Source organism: Lampetra planeri, chromosome 3 (genome assembly GCF_965212315.1).
Source record: "Lampetra planeri chromosome 3, kcLamPlan1.2.h2, whole genome shotgun sequence".
Classification (NCBI taxonomy): domain Eukaryota; kingdom Metazoa; phylum Chordata; class Hyperoartia; order Petromyzontiformes; family Petromyzontidae; genus Lampetra; species Lampetra planeri.
The window spans coordinates 23,123,944-23,146,608 of NC_136109.1; the positions used below are offsets into that span (position 1 = coordinate 23,123,944).

At 48.9% G+C, this 22,665-nt stretch overlaps 1 protein-coding gene across 1 annotated transcript in view; it reads right to left on the reverse strand.

Annotated features, from left to right (window-relative positions):
• Window positions 1-22,665, reverse strand: part of ADAMTS17 (ADAM metallopeptidase with thrombospondin type 1 motif 17) — an 84,079-nt gene that overhangs the window by 53,034 nt on the left and 8,380 nt on the right. Inside the window, exons 4-7 of the mRNA XM_078624017.1 lie at window positions 22,268-22,376; window positions 12,676-12,851; window positions 9,829-9,912; window positions 2,760-2,887 (exon numbers count right to left, since the gene is read on the reverse strand). Of these exons, the coding sequence (XP_078480143.1) occupies window positions 2,760-2,887; window positions 9,829-9,912; window positions 12,676-12,851; window positions 22,268-22,376 (497 nt within the window). The remainder of the gene's footprint in view (window positions 1-2,759; window positions 2,888-9,828; window positions 9,913-12,675; window positions 12,852-22,267; window positions 22,377-22,665) is intronic.

Genomic DNA, 22,665 nt, shown 5'->3' on the forward strand with positions numbered 1-22,665 from the left:
TATAACCTGTTATAAATTATAAACGACCCAGAATCTTCTGTGGATTGCTTACACAGCACCCTGATCTACAAGTCTGTACCAAGATGATATCTCTTCCTGCTTGGTCTCTCTTTTCACATCTCTGACGACAAAATCTACCTTTAAGTGTGCAGTGTTTCTTCAACTTAAATGTAGATGAAAATAAAGCCCTGTGCATTCAAATGTAGTTCCTGTTTCTCCCAAATCACTCAAAACTTTAAAAGGTAATAGATATTATATCCAACATGTGCTAAATCATGTGTCAATGCCAGAGAAGTACCACTCAGTTGTAAATCTGGCTGAAACATTGTGTTCGCACGGCCTAATTTCTTTTAAATGTAACAAGTTGGATGGTTCAACGATTATTAAAAAAAAACCGTTGCACAAGTCAATTAAGCACATGTGCGGTCATTTTGCAGTTCGTTGCTGGTGTCGTGAGAGCAGGCGAGCTCCGTTCATAGCTCAAGCAATTTTTTTCGGAGGTCAGCACTCTGCGCCCATTAGAATCTGGGGAGAAAGCCCACCGCTTCAAAAGGGCAGAACACAAAAGGGCGCGTGAGGCCAACGTTGCCGGAATAAATGTGGGATTAGGCGCTCGATTCGATCACATGCGGCTTCAGCCCACAAAGTGCTTGCAGAGGCCCAACACAACGACGTCCGCGGATAAGTGATTGGCGACTCAACAAAAAGGGTGAAATCGAATCCAGCGAGACGTTCATTTGGCGACTCTATTAATTAATCCGTTTGTCCACCCATTCAGTTGCCGTTGCACAGTGGAGCACGCACAACCGGACTGCAACTAATCTGGCTGAAGCCTTGGGAATCCACGTTGGGATGCGTGAGTTTCAAGTTATTTAAGCGGTCCTAAAAACTGCTGGGCATTGACAAAACACGTACTGTTTTATGTGTCTCAATGGGGCCACAGGCCAAAAGCACATGGGTGCTGCACGTTTTAAAGTGAACTTGGCTCGAGGATGTGACAGATTTGTGTGTAATGTTGCAATTGTTAATTTCCGGGATGTAAGCCAGTAACAGCATAAGTCAAATTTTCCCTCTTGGCAGAATCTGATGCCTATCAAAATTAAGGTTTATAAAATGGCACAACCCCAATTGTTAAAAACCTTTGATTACTGATCTGGGATTTGTGACACCAATGGATAGTGATGTGCGATGTTCATCGTAAAGTAAAAAAAAACAAAGATGTGTTTCATAATAGAGAAAGATCAAACCATTGTCTGCGAGTCCACAGGGAAGATAACATTGTTGAACACAATTAAACGCCGCCTATACACTGTCAATCCACATGAGCAGTGTAAAATCCAGGAAACTGCATTTCAGTTAATATTTCTCAAACTTCTTGGTTTTTTCGGTAAAGTCACGTAGAAGGGAAATAATAAAACAATACAAATAAACATAATAAAATCATTCTCACGACGTTTAGGCCACAATGCAAGCAGCCGTCCTCAGGTGAAGAACAGGTCTGTCGGAAAGACCTGTTCTTCGTTTTTTTATTATTTCCCTTCTACGTGACTTTACCGAAAGAACCAATAAGATGAATCCCTGCAGTCACTAAAGCTTTAAATCGAACTTTCTCAAACTGTCAATGTATCACCAATCCGACACGTGTGAAGCGCATAAGAAAGACAACACTATTGTTTGTAGAAGTGAAATCGGTGTCATGCTCACATTTTTCAATCTAAAGAAGCATGAAAACAGTAAATGCGTTCATTCATATAAGATAGTGAAACCATCGGATTGGGGAAGTCTTCATCCAGCAATAGATTGAACATGGCTGTTGATGATGAAACCACAGGTATTACTTTTGTTCAAACGTGAGTTTAATACACGTGATCAGTTTCCGTCAATCTCGAAACAAAATGTGGAATGCAGTCTTCAAAGAACAGCTGAGGGGTTGTACCTGGCATGCCCTCTCCTTCCTAACCCCCTTTAATCAAGGCTTGTAGCCACATGGGTGGGCAATTCCTGAATGTCGATTGATCGTAACACACTTCTCCCCTGCACCCACAGTCCCGAAACACTTCTCACAATTCTGGAAAGCATCGCTTTCCAGCCATTTTTTTACAAGTACACTTTAGCCAAACAAGTTGGGCGTGCTTTTCATAGAGTATTACGTGTGTGGCCATGTCACAATGCAGGCAAGAGTTGTGCTGCTAAAGCGTATGTGAAAATTTCGAATCAAAGCTTTCGTGACTTGAGGACGGCTGCTTGCGTTGTGGCCGAAACGTCGTGAGAAGTATTTTATTATGTTTTATTTTTATTATTTTATTATTTCCCTTCTACGTGACTTTACCGAAAGAACCAAGAAGACGTATGTGAAAAATGACCAAATTTTGACAAGAGCGCTTTATTTAAATAACATGTACTATCAGCACATTAGAGGACCAAAAAATTGTTTGAAAGATCTTTCAAAAAGAAAAATCATCATACGACAATGCGTGAAGTTCATGTCAAAGTATCATCCTCGTCGAGCGAGCGCGAGGTTGGTTCTCATCTCTGTTTTGGGCTTTTGGTCAAGTGGTGGAAATTCCACCTTCCTATGGTGGGGAAGTGTCTGTCTCTCATCGAATAACCACTGTTGACTTTCCACAATGCGGTACTCGACACTCAGGCCGGGTCTTAAGCTCAAAAGCGTCCAGCTTGTGAATCAAATGACCTCGGAGCACTTCAACTACGAAAGAGTGAAGTACATGCGTGCGTCAAACTTGTGTGCGGTGACGTACCTGGTCACGAAGATGGCGGCGTCAAAGGGGGGAGCCTGGGACGACGCGCCTTGGCCCATCTCGCTGTTCTGCCAGCGGCAAAAGCTCTGCAGAGTCCTTTCTCCATGGTGGCCCACGTACAAACTCTCCTACAGACAAGGGAAGGGCAAAACGGTGCAGCCCTGATCCTCATTCCACTGTCGGTAGAAGAGCTTCCAAGAGAGAGCTCACTCTAGAGAGCACCCTCCAGGGGGTACCCACGCTTTATCCCACCACACCTGATCTCCCAATCGATGAATTGTGCTGTACCCATTTATACTCCTGGGTGGACAGACACATGGGGGGGGGGGGGGGTGATAAAGCTTGCACCATCCTTTCAACTGCCGCGCCGGGAAGTTTGAGTCGAACAGACAGCCTCTGGATTGCAAGTCGAGTGTGCTCACCATCATTGCCATCATTACACCACGGCACCTGAAGGTGAAATTGCATTTCGATTTAAAGCTTTCGTGACTGCAGGGATTCATCTTAATGGTTCTTTCGGTAAAGTCACGTAGAAGGGAAATAATAAAATAATAAAAATAAAACATATTAAAATAATTCTCACGACGTTTCGGCCACAACGCAAGCAGCCGTCCTCAGGTGAAGACCAGGTCTGTCGGGGAGACAGACCTGGTCTTCACCTGAGACGCTGTCTCCCCGACAGACCTGGTCTTCACCTGAGACGCTGTCTCCCCGACAGACCTGGTCTTCACCACAGCGTCTCCCCGACAGACCTGGTCTTCACCTGAGGACGGCTGCTTGTGTTGTGGCCGAAACGTCGTGAGAATTATTTTAATATGTTTTATTTTTATTATTTTATTATTTCCCTTCTACGTGACTTTACCGAAAGAACCCTGAAGGTGAAATTGCCGTTGTTGCTCTGGATCTACGTCAGTCACACGAAAGAAGACACCACGGCAGAACCCCGCTGCAGGCACGGGGACGGCGAATTTCATAAACAGTCGGCAATTAATCGGCACAATGAAACCCTCAAGTATCCAAACAGCGTGGCTGACTGTCGAGTGCTTTGGAAAATCGGGAGTCTGAGTGAATAGAGTTGGAACGTGTTGGGTTTTTTTTATTACGTGTAAGCCAAGTTTTGAAAAACACCATTTTGCAAAAAAAAAACATGGCTCTGCTGCTCTGCTGACAAATGTGAAGGCTGATTTATTTTCTTTTTCAACTTTTTTTGACAAACACTGCATTCGAGCACAACTCAATGTTTAAACTAATATTCGAAAATATGCGGAGAGAATCATGACGTGCAAATGTGAGAACGATGATGAAAAGGGAAAGATTCTGGAAGCATTCACTTAATTCACTTTCAACACAAGGTCTACCACGGTGTGGATCATATCCGGGTTCTAAACGTACCCACAGTCGTGTGACTTTGGCTTACGGCGCATGGCAGACTGCTTGCTGAAATACCGAGCAATTCTGACTGATATTGGTTGTGTAACCCCCCCCCCCCCTTAAGTTGCAGGAATACAGATTTAAAAAAAACAAATTCCTGCGGAGGGAGCTGGTAGGAACGTTGGGTTGTTTGGTCAATGGCCAGGGTCAACGGCGGCGTGGTGTATTCCGCAAATATGCCCGACTGTGAGGGCGGGCACAAGCCGGCGTGAGTAGGTTAAACGTTGAGTTTTATAAGGGCACCACGGGGTGACCAGAACCTCCCCACCCAGCTCCACCCCTCCCCCACCCAGCCCCTCCCCTCCCTCCCCTCCCCACCCAGCCCCTCCCCACCCTCTCCTCCCCACCCAGCCCCTCCTTCCCCACCCAGCCCCTCCCTGCACGACGGACACAATAATCCCCTGTAGGCTGGTGTAACCAGGAGGTCCCTACCAGTATTATTTGCATTTGATTAGCTGCTTGATACCAACATCACCACCACTGCCATTATAACGTGTTAAATTATTACAATTCAAACTCTATTTAATAAAATATAGAGTATGTGAGCATTTATGTTAGAAATATGAATGTATTATATTACTGCATATTGCATGAAGCTGGCTCTTTAAACCAAGATTACACACAATGTGAGTGTGTTAGATCATGGCGAAATCATGCTGAGCGTGACTGATCTCATGAGATCTCGTAAGCTGAGCAGGTTTGAGTTGAGTTATTATTTGGATAGGAATCTGGCTTTGACTTATCAGGTGTTTTGTGTTTGGGCTGCTAGGTGGCAATGAAATGACAGCAGAGCAACGGATTCTTTAAACCACGTGTGTATCAGCTTTGAGTTATAGCCAATCATATTAATCTACTTTCTCCGGGTACTCCGGCTTTCCTCTAACATGCCAACATTGTTTTTTACTTAAATTCACGGAATTGGTCAAAATATCCGCCTGCAGGAGTGTGGACATTCGGTGGGACTTTCTTGGGTAAATAAAGGGCACTGCCTCTCACGACTCCACTGAAGTTGATGTGCTCTACCACTGAAGGTCACTAATTCATTTCTCCTGGTCTGCCTTGGCAAACACTCTTTGACTGAATTACTTTATTCTTAATAATAATTAATTGAACAGCCCATTGACAATCAACTGCTGTCGGTCGGGAGGACCGTTCTGAACGTATTTCACCACGTTGGTCACGTGGGTTGGTGACGGGGGGTACGGGGGGAACCAGGGTCAGTTCAGGCATTGGCTTGCCATACTCTTAGGTTTTTTCGGTAAAGTCACGTAGGTAAAAAATAAAATTAAAAGTTAATACAAGTAATAATGGAAATAAAATAAAATAAAAAATCACGACGTTTCGGAGGCAACACAAGTCTCCGTCATCAGGTGGGACCGTCACAGCTAAAATTACTGCATCAAGTGAGGAAAATGTATTTAAGGGCTGGTCTTTTATTACTTTTATTAACTTTTAATTGTATTTTTTACCTACGTGACTTTACCGAAAAAAACCTAAGAGTATGAATCCTTGCAGTCACGAAAGCTTAAAATCTAGAATTGGCTTGCCAGTTATTGTTAGCGATGGCCAGCACATCGAAGTGCGGCTTCCCCAATTGCTATCCGATAAGTCCACGCAAAACAATGTATCTGAGTGACCTTACACTGGCTGGCCAGATCAATGCCGAGCCGGTGGATTGACTTGATTTTATTGGGGAGGGGGGGGGGGGGAGTCCACTTGTAACGGCCGATTAATTTTCTCTGACGCTGTTTTGGCTGTTATTTGTTGTACTTACATCATAAACTACGTAATTCCACGTGGGCATTAACATGCACTGCAACGTGCAAAAACAAAGTATATCCTCAGTATACCTACTATAATCACCCAGGAATGTCTGTCCTTAACGCTCGTGACGTCACTCCACATCGACCAGCCCCCCTCATTAATATTCATGAGCAGGCGACGTCCTCCAAATGGACACCCTCCCCCACCCCTGATTAATAATCATGAGCGGGTGACGTCACTCAATATGGAGTACTCCCCCCCCCTCACTAATAATCATGTGCAAGTGACGTCACTCCACATCAAACAGCCCCCCTCATTAATAATCATGAGCAGGTGACGTCACTCCACATGGAGCACCCTCCCCTCTCATTAATAATCATGAGCAGGTGACGTCACTCAACATGGAGCACCCTCCCCTCTCATTAATAATCATGAGCAGGTGACGTCACTCAACATGGGGGGGCAGGGCGAGACGCCTCCTCCCCCCTCCTCGGCGTCAACTCACAACCGTCACTACAAAGGCAGAACCCTCACGTCACGCGATCTCCGTCACGCTGTTGAGACATCGAAGTAAAAAGGACGTCGTGATGAACAAGGGATTATAACCTTTAAATGAAATAGGTCGGTGTCACCGCGCCCTTACCAAAGACTAGTTAATGAATATTCGTCAAATGTACTTGTACTTCTGATTGTAATTTTTGCAGTTGAGAATGTATGATTAAGACATGAGAAAGTACGGAAGAAAAATCAGTAATTAAATCAATTACATCCAAGATAATTAACGTTCATTAGCATGGAATGCCAAAGGTCCAAGATTATTCAAATGCAGCTGGCAGCCCCAATCAATTCAAGCTGTTTTACTTGGAATTTCTACAGAAAGAGTAATCAGCAAAAGACACCCATTATCATAACTTATCGTAACGATCCCAGTATTGCTATTAGCCTTTTGCCCGTCCAAGGACGGGTGTATTGCAGTAAATGTGAAACTTGCAAGCGAAAAGCAGACCGCGACGTGATATTGCATCAATTCGTGTGCAGTTTGTAAGGGCGCGGTGACACAGACCTATTTCATTTTAAGGTTATAATCCCTTGTTCATCATGACGCCCTTTTTACTTTGATGTCTCAACAGCGCTACGGAGACCGCGTGACGTGAGGGTTCTGCCTTTGTAGTGAGGGTTGTGAGTTGACGCCGAGGAGGGGGGAGGAGGCGCCTCGCCCCCCCCCATGTTGAGTGACGTCACCCGCTAATTATTATAAATGAGGGGGGTGTCTATTTGGAGGACGCCACCTTATAAGGATTATTAATAAGGGGGGCTGTTCGATGTAGAGTGACGTCGCCTGCTCATGATTATTAATTAGGGGGGGGGGGTCCATGTGGAGGACGTCACCTGTTCATGATTATTAATGAGGGGGGCTGGTCGATGTGGAGTGACGTCACGAGCGTTAAGGATAGACATTCCTGGGTGATTATAGTAGGTATTAGCTTGTTACTTTAAGTGTTAAAGCCCTCTTTCTCATACGTGGAGGTAAGCCCAGACTTTGCTAGACACTTTCAAAGAATTGCCACTCCAGCAAGTGCCGAGAGTGGCACAATAAATGAGAAGCACACTCCAACGTAGATTATATTTTTTTATCAGCAGTAGCCATGATCAATCCACTACTGGACAAAGGCCTCCTCAAGCCATCTCACCATCTCTCATGATCCCACAATATAATAATCCACCGAGCACCCGTACACGGGCTGATTTCAACACTCCATCTCCCCTCAGATGCATCCCATCCCTTGGCTATCAATCTGTCACCGCCCAAAACTGCTTCACTTAATTATGTTCAAATATATTCAGAGTTACATTTCTGGCCATGACTGATGTCAGTAGTGGGTGGTATCTGAACTGATTCTGGGCCCTCCCTTCACCAACCCACATTGACCAGCACGGTGAAGTATGGACAAAACAACCACCCATGACTAACATGACATAGAGTAGGTCTTCATCCAGCGGGAGATTGACAAAGAGTTGAAAATCACTTAAATTACGATTTTAACTATTTGGTTCGGTATACTGGAGTCTTTTTTTCGTAAAAACCTGTTTCAAAAATGGCGATGGCCTCAAATTCCCCTCTTCTTTGACAATGTGTATTTCTCGGTGACCCCTACAGGCAGGAGAGTAGGTCTAAAATGCCACTGGAGGGGCTCCTACTAACGGAGGCCATTCTCCAGGCAGTGCCATGAGCAAATAACTCCAGGGCTGTCTTCTTTTTCTTCGTCGTGTCTCCTGTCCAACCTCTCTCGTATTTTTCCGTAATTCTGCACAGGCCACTGCTTCCGGTGTTGGCATTGCCAAATACTGAGAAGAGTATTGTGGTGCTGCAGGGCATCTCAGGAGATGATCCACGGTTTACTTAACTGCGTGGTTTGCTTAACTGCACAGGTGGTTTCATTGAATGAATAGAATGTGGAGACAATGTTTCATGTTCCAGCAGTGGGCCTCATCGTACCAATTTTCTGAGAAAACTGTTCCCAAAAAAACACAGTAGTCCTGAAGAAATTACTCTTTCTACAGCCAAATGATTATATTCAGCCCCCCGCAAATGTCACTTGAAACTGGAAATTCAGGAGTAGATTCAGGGCTTAATTTTAGCTGGGCCTACAAGTGTTCGGTCACATGGAAAATATTTTCGCACCCTGGACTCACCACATCCAGTATACCTTTCACTCTGGCTTTGGTGACTTAGTCACGCGTCTACTAAAGTCTACCAGCAGCCGGGAAAACATATTCGGTCAGTAATTAACGTGGCACATTAGGAATGGACCACTCTTTTAATTATTTCCTTGTGCGGCAAGAGGGGAGTAAAGTGTGGTTCTGTGAAAGTCTTGATGTGCTGTGCAGTGCATCAATGCACGTGTGTACAGCAGCATGTGATGACTGAGTTGGGCCTGTAGGTGGCTGGTTATTGAATATCAATCCACTTGTACACCAGTCACGTGGTTAATGGCGACTCGGTTGAAGAATTGCTGTGTGTGACACACGTGCTGTTGCATCTTACAGATTAACCACAATAAATGTGTTTGCCCTCGATTTGGAGCACCTGCCCACGTCCTTCATTTCGAGTGTGCAACATTAAGCTGAGGATAGAGTGATTTGTACCCACTAAGGGGAGCCAAGGGACGCTACTGGAAAATATCACGAATGCCTTAGGTGAACTGGCCCGGAGAATACTGCTCTATTTGAAGAGCCCTTCTCGGCTGGCAGAGAACTGGCCACCACAGCCAAAAGGGTGACCTAATGTATTTAATAAAGCTTCAAACCATGAAGGCGTGATTATGCATCTATCTATATATTCCTTATTTCGAGTAATGGCAAAGCAACTGTTTGGTTTGGCTGGGATTCAGGGGATTAGCAAGACGTTCTCTCCGTGCATTTCATATTTTTAGCCCATAATACTCTTTCATGATTAGGTATCCACGATCTGATGAGAGCCACACAGTCAGGCACAAATAGTGACAGGAAATTTAATGCGTATGGATTGGCATCTTGATGTTAGCCGAAAGCATTAGAGCTTGTTATAAAACATATTGCATTTCAAAACTGACTAATCCTATTGTTAATAGCGAACATAACTTTCTAAATACACAGTGCCAAAACACGCACAGCTTTAAGCTGCCACTCGTGGCAATTCAACAATATTACACAAACCGTGGCACAGAGACAGAACGCCATTTAGGAGGGAGCATGAGATGGTGTCGTGAATGGTAGCAGTATTACAATCAACATTTATGTTGTACTGCGACAATGGCAATTTTGGTTTGTTAAAGGCGCTAGAGCCAAGAGAATGCGAGACTTTCGTGATGAGTGGCTTGATTATCATCTTTACCGGGTGCTCATGAAGCAGGACCAGTCGGGCCAGGCGCACGTGGATAGGGATGGCCAGGCTAGAGTGCTGGAAGATGTTGTACACCTGAAAGGAAACAACAACAACGCAAGCATGAGCTCACCTCTACATGTTGCAAAACACTCAATGCAATGAATGCGTATGTCTCCATTCACATATGTGCCCTGGTGCGGAGCAATTGCGCCGTGGTGAGCACAATGCAATCAGAACCCGGCAACCTTGAGTTCGATTCCCAGCCACGGCTAACATCAGTGGCCAGTGAGATAGAAACAGGTCCTGGGCCTCCCCTAGGACGACTCAGCCTTGTATGTATGTTGAACTTCTTCCACACCATCCTGTACTAATTGGATGTGCGGAGGAAGGAAAACAAACTAAACTCAAAACGCAGTTTCTCAAGAAAGGAGTTTTATCTGCTGCCCGGCGGATGGATTTATACACTTCTGGTGTGGCGTGCAAACATCCGCATTGCAGAGGCAAATGAAGCGGCGAACGGTGCAGACCACGCCGCACCACCTCTGTGCACCGTGCGTGCCCGGGTTCTTGCCAACAGCACTTTGCCCCAAAAATCTATGAAGCTATACAGGGGCACTTGTGTCCTCGTACATTTACAGGAAATCGTGAGCGCTAATTAAGGCTGGCAGTGCACCTGCCTCTGGGTATAACACCTGGCCACATTTGTCTCCTCCCCAGTGTGTGTGCTGACAGTGTTGCGCTGACATTGACACAGCGCACCAGACGAGATTCTACTTATGGAGGGGGGGTGGGAGGGGAAGCCCAAGGCTGTTTCGGATTCCAATTTCCACTCGCGTGGTGAATCGTGAGCAAAGGATTTAGCCTCGGATCGCAGCGTAATAGATGTTTTACGAAGCAACCCTGCAGCATCACCTCGTTAATATGGTGGAGGGGCATACACAAACTCTGATGGAGGGGGGAGGATAGTCACTGTTAAACAAACTTTAAACCGATGCTAAATGCTTAACAGAATCAGAAACAAAATCGTCTGCTTTGGACTATTGCACATTCTGTCCTCACTCCCATCCCCTATGTATATCAGGGGGAAAAAACATCACTGGTGTTAAATATTGTAGCAAGAGTTGTTGACTCGACTCTAAATAATTTTGAAGGGGAGCTGAACCTTCAGAATGGAGAGGGTGGGCTAACTCCCCCCACCCCCACCAATTCAGCCCTACGGGTCTATCGCTAACTATTCCTCTTTAAATGGGTCCATTTGGACGCAGTGGGAAATCTCAGACAATCTGCTCATTCGTAACGACCAGGCATGCCATCAAAGTGTTTTCAGAAAATTCTGTCGGGTTTATCCAATCGGGAGATTCGGAGGGAGGCACATGGGACGTAAATATTCGCAGTCCCTTTAGATCCTGCTCGAAAATAAAATAAATAAAAACAAACCCATCAAGAGTGATATTTTTTTAAGCCAGATAAATCCTTACAATGTTTCTGCCAACAAAAAGAAATTGTATTTTTTTAAAACTTATTTTTGTTTTACAAGCCATCGCCAGAAGTACACATGTACGCGCACGTGTACGCACACATCAGCGCAGATCAGACAGAGTTTGAGGGATCGTGCAATCTTTCACTTCATTGATGTATTTTTTTTAAAGCCCCTGAAAGTTGGGAGTATTAATGAGTCCGCACCACAATTGGTCGATCGGCAGGGCACGTGTGCGGTGGGATAAGGTATGGGAATACCAAACTATTTCATGACATCTGACAGGGTGTGGAAGAGTAGTCCAACATGTATGTACCGTATGCAGCCAACCATGCTAATCGGAGGTGCGGGGGAAGGACACCAAGCTAAAATAGCCTCTCTAAACGATTTCTAGAACTCTCTCTAGCCAAGGCCCTTTCACCAACAGTGGCGTGAACAAGCAATTTCAGGGCTGCACCTTTACCTCTACCTTTAAAATCACATCACAGCTGCCAAATGAGCAACGTCCACACAGGGTTACGTGGTGCAAAAACAAAGACGACAAAGATTGCTCCACCTATAGCCTCAACAGACTTGTGGGGCGAGCGCTGTTAGCGAGCACCTATGAAGGCTGGAACGGCACACGAGGGGGTGGGTGGCCAGTACCACGCCTGGCTGCCTTTGTATCCCGAATAGCAATATTTACACACCACACACAGGCACTCATTTTGAGGCTGAGTTGACCTAGGGGAGGCCCAGGACCGGTTTAAACAATCGTCACTTGGCGTTGACTGTGAGCGCGAAGCGCAGCGCGCAAATCGCTGCACGAATGCAAACAAAAAAAATATACAAAAATACCCCATATAGCCTCAATAGACTGTTGGGGCACGTGTTGTTAGAACATCAACTGCCATTCGCCACTAAGTGGCGGTGACGTCACCATGGCGCTTGTGCCAGGCTACGTGCACGTTGAGGACACGGGGTCAGACCCACGTGCCACAGGTCGACTGACTAAAATGACTGGCTGATGCACCACCTGTGGAGGCCCCTACTGTGCTACACAAAGATCCCCTGTATAGCCTTAACAGACTGCAGGGGCAAGTGCTGTTCGTGAGCACCTATGAAGGCTGGAACGGCACACTAGGGGGTGGGTGGCCAGCACCACGCCCGACCGCCTTTGTCTCCCCCAGTGGCGATGTTTACACACCGCACCAGGTACTCATTTGAGGCTGAGTCGACCTAGGGGAGGGCCCAGGACCGATTCAGATCATCATCACTGGGTGTTGGCCGTGAGCGGGAATCGAACTCGGGTAGCCGGGTTCATGGCGCAGCGTGGCGCTAACCGCCGCACTACGGCCACACAGACACACACACGCCGCCGCCACCGCCGCGAGACACACCATGCTCATGACGGTGAGCAGCAGCTTGGTGCTGCCCTCAGTGCCGTGTTCTTCCACCACGTCCCTCGCCGCCACCACCAGCGTCTCGACGGCGTACTCGCGGGCCGGGGGCCGGATGGCGTTCCGTCGGCCGCGTGGTCCCACCTCCTGCGTGGCCCCCCTCTCCGTCTTCTTGGCTGCTCGATCGGCACGCGAGGAAAGAAGGGAACGCAGCAACTGCGGTGGAGTGCGCGACGTCCGCAACCGTCGACGGTGCTGCCCTGGCCCGCTGCAAAGTGTGACCTGTGTTTTGATTTAGTGTGCTGATCTTAAAGGTGCATTGAAAAATTCTAATACTCCGATTGATGCTCCTGCTGTTGGTGTGGAGTGACTCATGCAGCCAGCTATGGCTGCAGGGTTTTGGTAGTACATGTTGTTTATGGCATTTATTGTGAAAATTCTGTCACAGTTCCTATGATTACTGTTTCATTGCTTTCATGGCTTTATTTTGGTGATTTCGAAAAGTGTATTGGTTTAGCCATGTTTGTTTGTTGTAGTACAGAGTTAGACTGATGGCCTTAATCTAAGTTGTCTTGTGGTTGTTGTTGGTTGTTTGACTTGCATCCCACTGGGATTTTTGCACACAGCGTTGGTGTACGGTGATTTTTTTCTGCAATATTTTGCTGTCTTTTCTTGGATTTTCTGTTTGCACTTAGTCACATATTCACTTTAAGATGTTTTTTGTTCATGTTTTTTGTTTGTTGCGGTTGCACCCGATTCAAGAGCCGAATGGCTCACAGTGCTATACCTAATAAATGAACTTGAACTTGAACGTGATGCGGAGAGCGGCGATAGCTTCACGGTGTGGAACGAGCTAATTTTGTACTTGAATGGGGAGTAAATTGGTAAACGTGGGACGATGTAGCGTGGTGGTGGCTTGCGAGCACTGGAGTTTGAAAAACCCTGACGTCACCTGTTGTATTTAGCCAGCATAAACAATTCAAGTTCATGCTCCCAAGGCCAAAAAAAATGCCAGCCCCCACTATTTTTCTAAGTTTTTACGAAATGTTTTGTGTCTTTATTTCACGGCGTGTGTATCTCAACAAAAAAATAAAGCCCTCTCTATATTGCCTCACGTAATGGCGTGACCTTAAGTGCTGGTAAGTGGAACCACTTCAAGCAGTAATGAGGCAAACTCCATTGGGATCGCAATAATTACGGGGGGAAAATCCAGCCTATGCCGGAGGAGAGATAGGTACACTGCCCCCCTTTCTTGATCTAGGATTTCAGGAAGTGACTTCAGTTTGTTGTATTAATAATTAGCGCCAAATTTGTTTTTTTCCCCAAAGCATTGTTTAAGCTGAATATACAGTTTTTGTTACTGCAGGTGGTTTTGTTATTTTGCCCCGAAGTGAGAATTCAGGCTGACAGCCAAACCTGCCCACCACCACCACCCACCCACCCCAAAACACCTTCCAGAGAATGGAACTACTCTACACTTACCTTAAAGTTGGTTTTGAAACGTAACTACTTTGGCAGCATAAGCGTGTCTAATTTAAAATGCATTAATGCTGGATTAAACTAATCAACATGGGTTTGAAAGAAATGAAAGAAACATTTAAATATGAACAGAAATTCGGTGTACAAAGGAAACATAATATGCCTGTAACTATTGCTGATCAATCCACCCTGCTCTTGTGGAATCGATTCAAGAATCTACGTAGCATATCCAGTGGCTGTAAGGGTCACGTGAACCTGGTAAACACAGTACAACATTTTTCACGAATTCAATATCGCCTGCATTATCCTTATGACGGATGTACCTTGAGCGTCAGAATCAGGGGCGGTTTCTTCATTAGGGCGATTGGGCGACGCACCACCAATGTCATTCAACCAAAGAGTCACGCTAGCCGTCACTGTCAGCCTCTGGATATAGTCCAATCAGCGTCATGTCACGTTCTGTGGAGTACCGCCTCTTTTTGGGCGATTTCCCTCCGGCTGAGAATCGCACCGAGTGGCCCCATAGACTTACATTCAAAGATGTTTTTTTTCGAACGGGGGCGCTGCAATGCATTCTCTATGGCTTCCGGGAGGGCATGCACTAACGTGCTTACGTCATCATACGTGCTAACGTCATCATACGTAAGCACGTTTCATCCAACAATATAATTTATCGCCACCTAGTGGAATCTTTAATAAAATAAACTTGAGTGGTTTGTTTTAATAGTGAGTATATAAACAAACAAGATGTATTGTAAGAGTCACTTTATTTTTCATTAATATTAAAGAAGTGAAGTTGCCTTTACATGCTTAAGCTGTTAATTTATTCATTGCATGGGTGGACCTTATCAATCATCCAGACATTTGCCCCCCCTGAGAGATTTTGCAGGAGCCGCCACTGGTCAGAATACATTTTCATCCATGGATCACTTCACTCAGCGATGAATCGCTTCGGGCCACAGTGGTTATTCTGTGAATTCGTTTCAATCACAGTGCCTCATTGTAAAGCTAAAGTACCGTAATCTTGAAATTGGAGACGGAAAAATAATTCCACGTCGTACATCACAAAAGTCAGTTGTTCTTGTACAATGCCTTTTAAACTGTCCAAAAAATAAAAACCCATAAATTGCCACAGCAAATTGTGCAAGATAGGCACCATATGCCAGATGACCAACCGAGTTAAGTAATAGTGAGCAGCTTTTGCCAAAAATCCCTGCCAAGTGTTGGTAGTCTACCCCAATTGTCCCATTCTGTTAGCATTTGTCCATCTCCCCCACCCCACCACCCTCCAAAAAATATGGTTATGTGGCAAGTATGACAGTCACTAACTCTAACCCTTGACTCATTCACTTTAACCTCTCACTCCAACGCTCGCTCCGAATTATAAACGTGCCCCCCCCCCCCCTGTTGAGCCCTACGTGTACCCTCGAGTCTAACCAATCCATGCGCTGGGAAAGAAAGAGGAAAACTCTCACCGCAATGGGGTCAAGCTAATCACGATGGGGTGAAATTCCAGCTGAGCTCCGGCATGCACGGACAATCATCAAGAACCTGAAGAATCCTAATTGATTCATTACGACCTCCACTAAACAAAAAAAAATGCTAACAACATTTCTTGCCCTGAGGGATTTGCCTTTTGCCTAATTCCCGAGTAAAGAAACATGATCCGTGTAAAATATTTACGTAATAAAGTGCATCTTTAATATCAGATTGATGAAACTGAGGCTCTAGGGGGGTATGTGACAAAAAAAACAAATGTCATCTCTCCTTTGAGACGATGCCCTGGACGTGATAGAATTTAGAGATTTGCATGCGTTGTGAGGAATCAATGTGTGTGCGTGGATGCGCTGTCCTACAATAAAATAATCTCCAAAACATATTCCCGATGACTGGTCTCATAAATGCGTTGTGTTCTTGAAAATGAATTATAAGGCTCCCAAGTGTGTTGTGAATAAAAACAAAACGAAAGCTAATAACGGAAATGGGTATTGGTTTTTGCGGCCGTACATGTTGTTGGTCCATAAGCTTGGCTAAGATTGCATGCATTGGAGGTGACTGCTTGACTCGAAGGCCAGAGCACTGAGGTGACATCACTGAGATCTGGCAATGTTGAGTCCACATTGGCCGCCCGTGATAAAAACTGGGGTCTCAAGTGGAGTACGTGGTGTGAGTGAGCCTGGTAACCAATGACTGCACTCAAAAACCCCATCGTAATACTTTCATTTCCCCCCCTCCCTTATTTTGGCAAAATTCCAACTTCGAGTATTAAATATGATCAGTGCGTGATGAACATTTCTCTGCAGCGAGAACACATGTGCAAGACGAACACCCCCTAATAGTTGGACGAAAAGGTCCCTTGAGATTTCAGAAGTAGTTCTAAGATATCTCCTTCCGTTGGCAATTCTCTGACACCGCAAAGTTCTGGATGGATTCTTCCTTTCATGACATGCTCCTCTTAGCACAATGGGAATACAATTTGGAGAAAGAAAAAACATGTTTTTCAAATACGTCTGATTTTATTTCCCCCCAGTTGTATGCTGATTGTGCTATCAGCCTCGTGTCATGAGATCAAGTATACGTTCGGACCTCCCGCAGAGCAGTGCAACGTTTCGTGTTAGAGAACGGCCCACATGAACGGGCATCACAGCACCACATTCGACATCTATTCAAGTGACCTCTGGTCAACACAATAAACAGCAGCGCTGTCACACCCATTCTATATTTGAGAGTAAATATTCCTCATATGAGAGTCACAACGCTATCTTTTTTTTCCTCCATCAGAACTGGAATTTTAAAGACATTTGAGTGCAAATCCAAACGATCACGTGGTTTCTTTCGGTGACATTACTGGTGACCAGACCGCGACCAGACACGAAACAAAACTTGTTATATTTTTAAAAAGAGTCACGTGTGTGCACGATGCCAACAACTCAGCACATCACTTGCATTGGAAAACCGAAATAGGCTCGAAGCAAGCCCGATTGACTTGGCAGCGTGGGCTAAGTGGCTGGCAGGCAATCTGGAGCGCCATTGCTCAGCTCCTCTCTTGGCCAAAACCAACACGGTGCACACATTCAATTGGAAAATGCTTTAACGATCTGGGCATCGAATGTTTAGAGTCAACAATATATTTTCGTCGGGTAAAGCTGGTGGCTCTGTTTCGAGAAATTGGCAGTGCTATAAATGCGCTACATCTCCAACACAACACGGGTTTAATTTCCATGCGACTGCATGTTAGGCATGCGATAACTGAACTCGTCCTGGAGACAATCCCACTTCACGAACCCACGGTGGCCAGCCTGCTAGAGTCAAATCAAGAATGGTAGAGTATGGTCAACCAACCCCCACAACTGAAAGCTGTGGGGGGGGGGGGGGGCGAGGGGGGGGTGCGGATTGACCTTCATCCAGCAGTGGCTTGATAAAGAGCCGACATTTTTTAACGTTACCAACTAAGTTCACAATTTGATTCAAGAATCAATTGAATTTCGATTTCAGACTCTGTCTTATCGACAGACCTGTTCTTCACCTGAGGACGGCTGCTTGCATTGTGGCCGAAACGTCGTGAGAATTATTGTATTATGTTTTATTTTTATCATTTTATTATTTCCATTCTACGTGACTTTACCGAAAGAACCAAGAAGAAGAATCAATTGATTTATAGCAGCGGTGAATGTAGCACCTCTTGCGGCTGCAGGGGTCACATTCATCCATTATATTTGTTTTACTTTATCTAGCGGTGCAGGGAGAACACCCGTTCCATTATAGGTGATCTAATGCTTCAAAATCCATGCAGACAACTCAGCTTATCATTTGCTGCACTACCGCCCTGTGGCGCATCAGTACCCCCAAGCAACTGCTCAATTGAAGAGAGTGTCTCTTTGCACATTTACAGCGGTGTAGGGTTTTCGATGTTTTGTTTTTTTGCCGCTTGACAAAAAACCCACAATGTACTTATAACTTGCGTCTAGGCAAGGCTTCGCATTTGCGGGGACGGGTAAAGCTCTCCGATGTTAAATTTCAATTTAAAGCTTTCGTGACTGCAGGGATTCATCTTCTTGGTTCTTTCGGTAAAGTCACGTAGAAGGGAGATAATGAAATAATAATAATAAAACATAATAAAATAATTCTCACGACGTTTCGGCCACAACGCAAGCAGCCGTCCTCAGGTGAAGAACAGGTCTGTCGGAAAGACAGCGTACGTAACTTTACCGAAAGAACCAAGAAGACTCTCCGATGTTGTCTGATGTTTCGCCCCACGTGCCGAGAGATTTCTCAGAACTGAGCGAAACGTCGCAAGTCTTGCAGGACAGCACGGCGGCACAACCCGAAAGCACATGGGAGGGCTATCTATGCACCTTTGTTTCACGTTTCTGACATACTAGGCGCTACGTATATGTAATGTGTGTGCGTGTGTGGCTATGAAAGGCAAGCCACTTTGTTTAGCTATCATTTGTGGCCAGGTCACTTCTGAAAAAGAAGCTAATGGCTCAGTGGGCTTTATCTGGTAAAATAAAAGTTGTCCAGTTTTTTTCCATGATTTGCTTAACCTTCCTATACTTTGCACTCCTATCGTGTTTTTTTTTATATTGTTTGTTGTAACTTTCTGACCCGCTCCAACTGGGCATCTGTGAAAAAGAGCTTCATAGCTCATCGGATTTCTCCAGTATAAATAAACGTTTCTGTTTCAATGAGGCTACTGCCAAGGAAGAAAAGAGAAGCCCCCAATGCTTGCGCATGGCTTAAAGGGCTGTGCACGTGCAAGGACTTGGAGCTCTTCATCCGCCGCTGGATTGACTCAATGACACAACCTCCAGCGGGACAACGTATGCGGGCGGGCGGGAGGGAGCGGGCGGGCGGGAGGGAGGGAGCGGGCGGGAGGGAGCGGGCGGGCGGGAGGGAGCGGGCGGGAGGGAGGGAGGGAGCGGGAGGGAGGGAGGGAGCGGGCGGGAGGGAGCGGGCGGGAGGGAGGGAGGGAGGGAGCGGGCGGGAGGGAGCGGGCGGGAGGGAGGGAGCGGGCGGGAGGGAGGGAGGGAGCGGGCTGGAGGGAGGGAGCGGGCGGGAGGGAGGGAGGGAGCGGGCGGGAGGGAGGGAGCGGGCTGGAGGGAGGGATGGAGCGGGCTGGAGGGAGGGAGCGGGCGGGAGGGAGCGGGCTGGAGGGAGGGAGGGAGCGGGAGGGAGGGAGCGGGCGGGAGGGAGGGAGCGGGCGGGAGGGAGGGAGCGGGCTGGAGGGAGGGAGCGGGCTGGAGGGAGGGAGCGGGCGGGAGGGAGGGAGCGGGCTGGAGGGAGGGAGCGGGCTGGAGGGAGGGAGCGGGCGGGAGGGAGGGAGCGGGCGGGAGGGAGGGAGCGGGCGGGAGGGAGGGAGCGGGCTGGAGGGAGGGAGCGGGCTGGAGGGAGGGAGGGAGCGGGAGGGAGGGAGCGGGCGGGAGGGAGGGAGCGGGCTGGAGGGAGGGAGCGGGCGGGAGGGAGGGAGCGGGCGGGAGGGAGGGAGCGGGCGGGAGGGAGGGAGCGGGCTGGAGGGAGGGAGCGGGCGGGCGGGAGGGAGGGAGCGGGCGGGAGGGAGGGAGCGGGCTGGAGGGAGGGAGGGAGCGGGCTGGAGGGAGGGAGCGGGCGGGAGGGAGGGAGCGGGCGGGCGGGAGGGAGGGAGCGGGCTGGAGGGAGGGAGCGGGCGGGCGGGAGGGAGGGAGCGGGAGGGAGGGAGGGAGCGGGCGGGAGGGAGGGAGCGGGCTGGAGGGAGGGAGCGGGCGGGCGGGAGGGAGGGAGCGGGCGGGAGGGAGGGAGCGGGCTGGAGGGAGGGAGCGGGCGGGAGGGAGGGAGCGGGCGGGCGGGAGGGAGGGAGCGGGCGGGAGGGAGGGAGCGGGCTGGAGGGAGGGAGCGGGCGGGAGGGAGCGGGCGGGAGGGAGGGAGCGGGCGGGCGGGAGGGAGGGAGCGGGCGGGAGGGAGGGAGCGGGCTGAAGGGAGGGAGCGGGCGGGAGGGAGGGAGCGAGCTGGAGGGAGGGAGCGGGCGGGAGGGAGGGAGCGGGCGGGAGGGAGCGGGCGGGAGGGAGGGAGCGGGCGGGCGGGAGAGAGGGAGCGGGCGGGAGGGAGGGAGCGGGCTGGAGGGAGGGAGCGGGCGGGAGGGAGGGAGCGGGCGGGAGGGAGCGGGCGGGAGGGAGGGAGCGGGCGGGCGGGAGGGAGGGAGCGGGCGGGAGGGAGGGAGCGGGCTGAAGGGAGGGAGCGGGCGGGAGGGAGGGAGCGGGCGGGAGGGAGCGGGCGGGAGGGAGGGAGCGGGCGGGCGGGAGGGAGGGAGCGGGCTGAAGGGAGGGAGCGGGCGGGAGGGAGGGAGCGAGCTGGAGGGAGGGAGCGGGCGGGAGGGAGGGAGCGGGCGGGCGGGAGGGAGCGGGCGGGAGGGAGGGAGGGAGCGGGCGGGAGGGAGGGAGCGGGCGGGCGGGAGGGAGCGGGCGGGAGGGAGGGAGCGGGCGGGCGGGAGGGAGCGGGCGGGCGGGAGGGAGGGAGCGGGCGGGAGGGAGGGAGCGGGCTGGAGGGAGGGAGCGGGCTGAAGGGAGGGAGCGGGCGGGAGGGAGGGAGCGGGCGGGAGGGAGGGAGCGGGCGGGAGGGAGGGAGCGGGCGGGAGGGAGGGAGCGGGCGAGAGGGAGGGAGCGGGCGGGAAGGGTGGGAAGCCATCAGCAGACAGCTGCAAACCAACTTGTTCAAACTTGAAAGAAAACTTTGGATATACTGTTCACCCTGTGCAATTCTTTATATTTTGGCCCGATGTGAAAAGACGACCGTAGTAAATATAATGTAATGAGGCCCAAACTTTTCAAATTGTTTGGCCATGGGAGACTGGAAAGTGATGCAGTATGTGTGTGTGTGGGGGGGGGGTGGGGGGGGGCGGTATTGCAGCAGTTAACGCGCTGCACTACGAACCCAGTGACACAGATTTATTATGTGAACCGGTCCTGGACCTCCATTAGATCGACTCAGCTTCAAATGAGTACCTGGTGCGATGTGCAAACATCACAACTCGGAAGACGAGGGCGGCACGGTGTGGTGCTGGTCACCCACCCTCCCGTGTGCCGTGCCGGCCTCCATTGGTGTTTGCTAACAGCACTTGCCCCAAAAGTATGTTGAGGCTTTCCAGGGGATTTTTGTCCATGTCTCTATACATGTACATGGCAGATACAAATATCTTCTATGTAATAGGGAGCAGTTGATTCGTGCACTACAATCACAATTGCACTCGATCAATTCTAAGCAATGACTACCACTGTCAAATAGGTAGCGGAACTTGACTGAGACTTCTCCTAGATCAACCCAGCCTTAAATAAGTACCTGGTAGGTTGGTACACTTTGATAGCATCAATAAAGGGGGGTGGGTGGCGGGGGGACGAAGGCGTTTGCTGCCGGCTGCCACACCACCAAGCTTGAGGTTCCATGATGTGCAAACATCATCGCTTCACGATGCATTATTCTCAATGGGGATCTTTGTTTTTGTAGGTGTGCGCGTGTGTGTGTGTGTGCGTGTGGGAGCGGTAGTGTAGTGGTTAGCGCGCTGCACTATGAACCCGGAGACACGGGTTCAATTCCCGCTCACGGCCAACACCAGTGACAATTATCTGAACGGGTCCTGGGCCTCCCCTAGGTCGACTCAGCCTGAAATGAGTACCTGGTGCGGTGTGTAAACATCGCCACTGGGGAGACAAAGGCGGTCGGGCGTGGTGCTGGCCACCCACCCCCTCGTGTGCCGTTCCGGCCTTCATAGGTGCTCGCTAACAGCACTTGCCCCTACAGTCTGTTAAGGCTATACGGGGGATCTTTATCTTTGTTGTGCGTGTTCGCACGCTACGAACTCCGTAAGCCAAGTTCGATTCATGCTCACAGCCAATACCAGTGACGATTATCTGAACTGGTCCCGTGCCTCCCCTAGGTCGACTCAGCCTCAAATGAGAACCTGGTGCGATGTGTAAACATCATCACTTTCGAGATAAAGGCAGTCGGTGTGGTGCTGGCTACCCAACCCCTGGTGGGCCCTTCCGGCTTTTATAGCTGCTCGTGAACAGCACTTGCCCCAGCAGTCTGTTGAGGCTATAATAAGGGGGGTCTTTGTCTTTGTGTGCGGCGTATGCTCGCGTACTTGGGATGATCTTGCAGTATTTGCTGGAGGACAGGCGGCGAGGCCAGGATGCGAGCTTCATCGATCGTCGCGCTCGCCCAGAGCCAGCCCGCGCCTCCGGCGTGACAGGCTGTGAGAGATGAGACACAGAGACGGATGAGGTGCAACCGGTGTCTCACAACGACGAAGTGTCCTGGACAATACGCAAGTGCGGTCACGTTTCACGTTTTCCAAATAAAAAAAAAACATTATCCGTGATGTCCACGTATTCTCCTTGGGGCAGTTCCTTGCCGAGGCAGAGAGACGCTTGAGAACGAGCCGTGCGCACACCTGAATAGCCCTCGCACTGAATAGGAGCGCCCATCACCAGCCGGGTGCTCGGTGACGAGACAGCCAGAATGTGCCCCCCTTCACCAAAC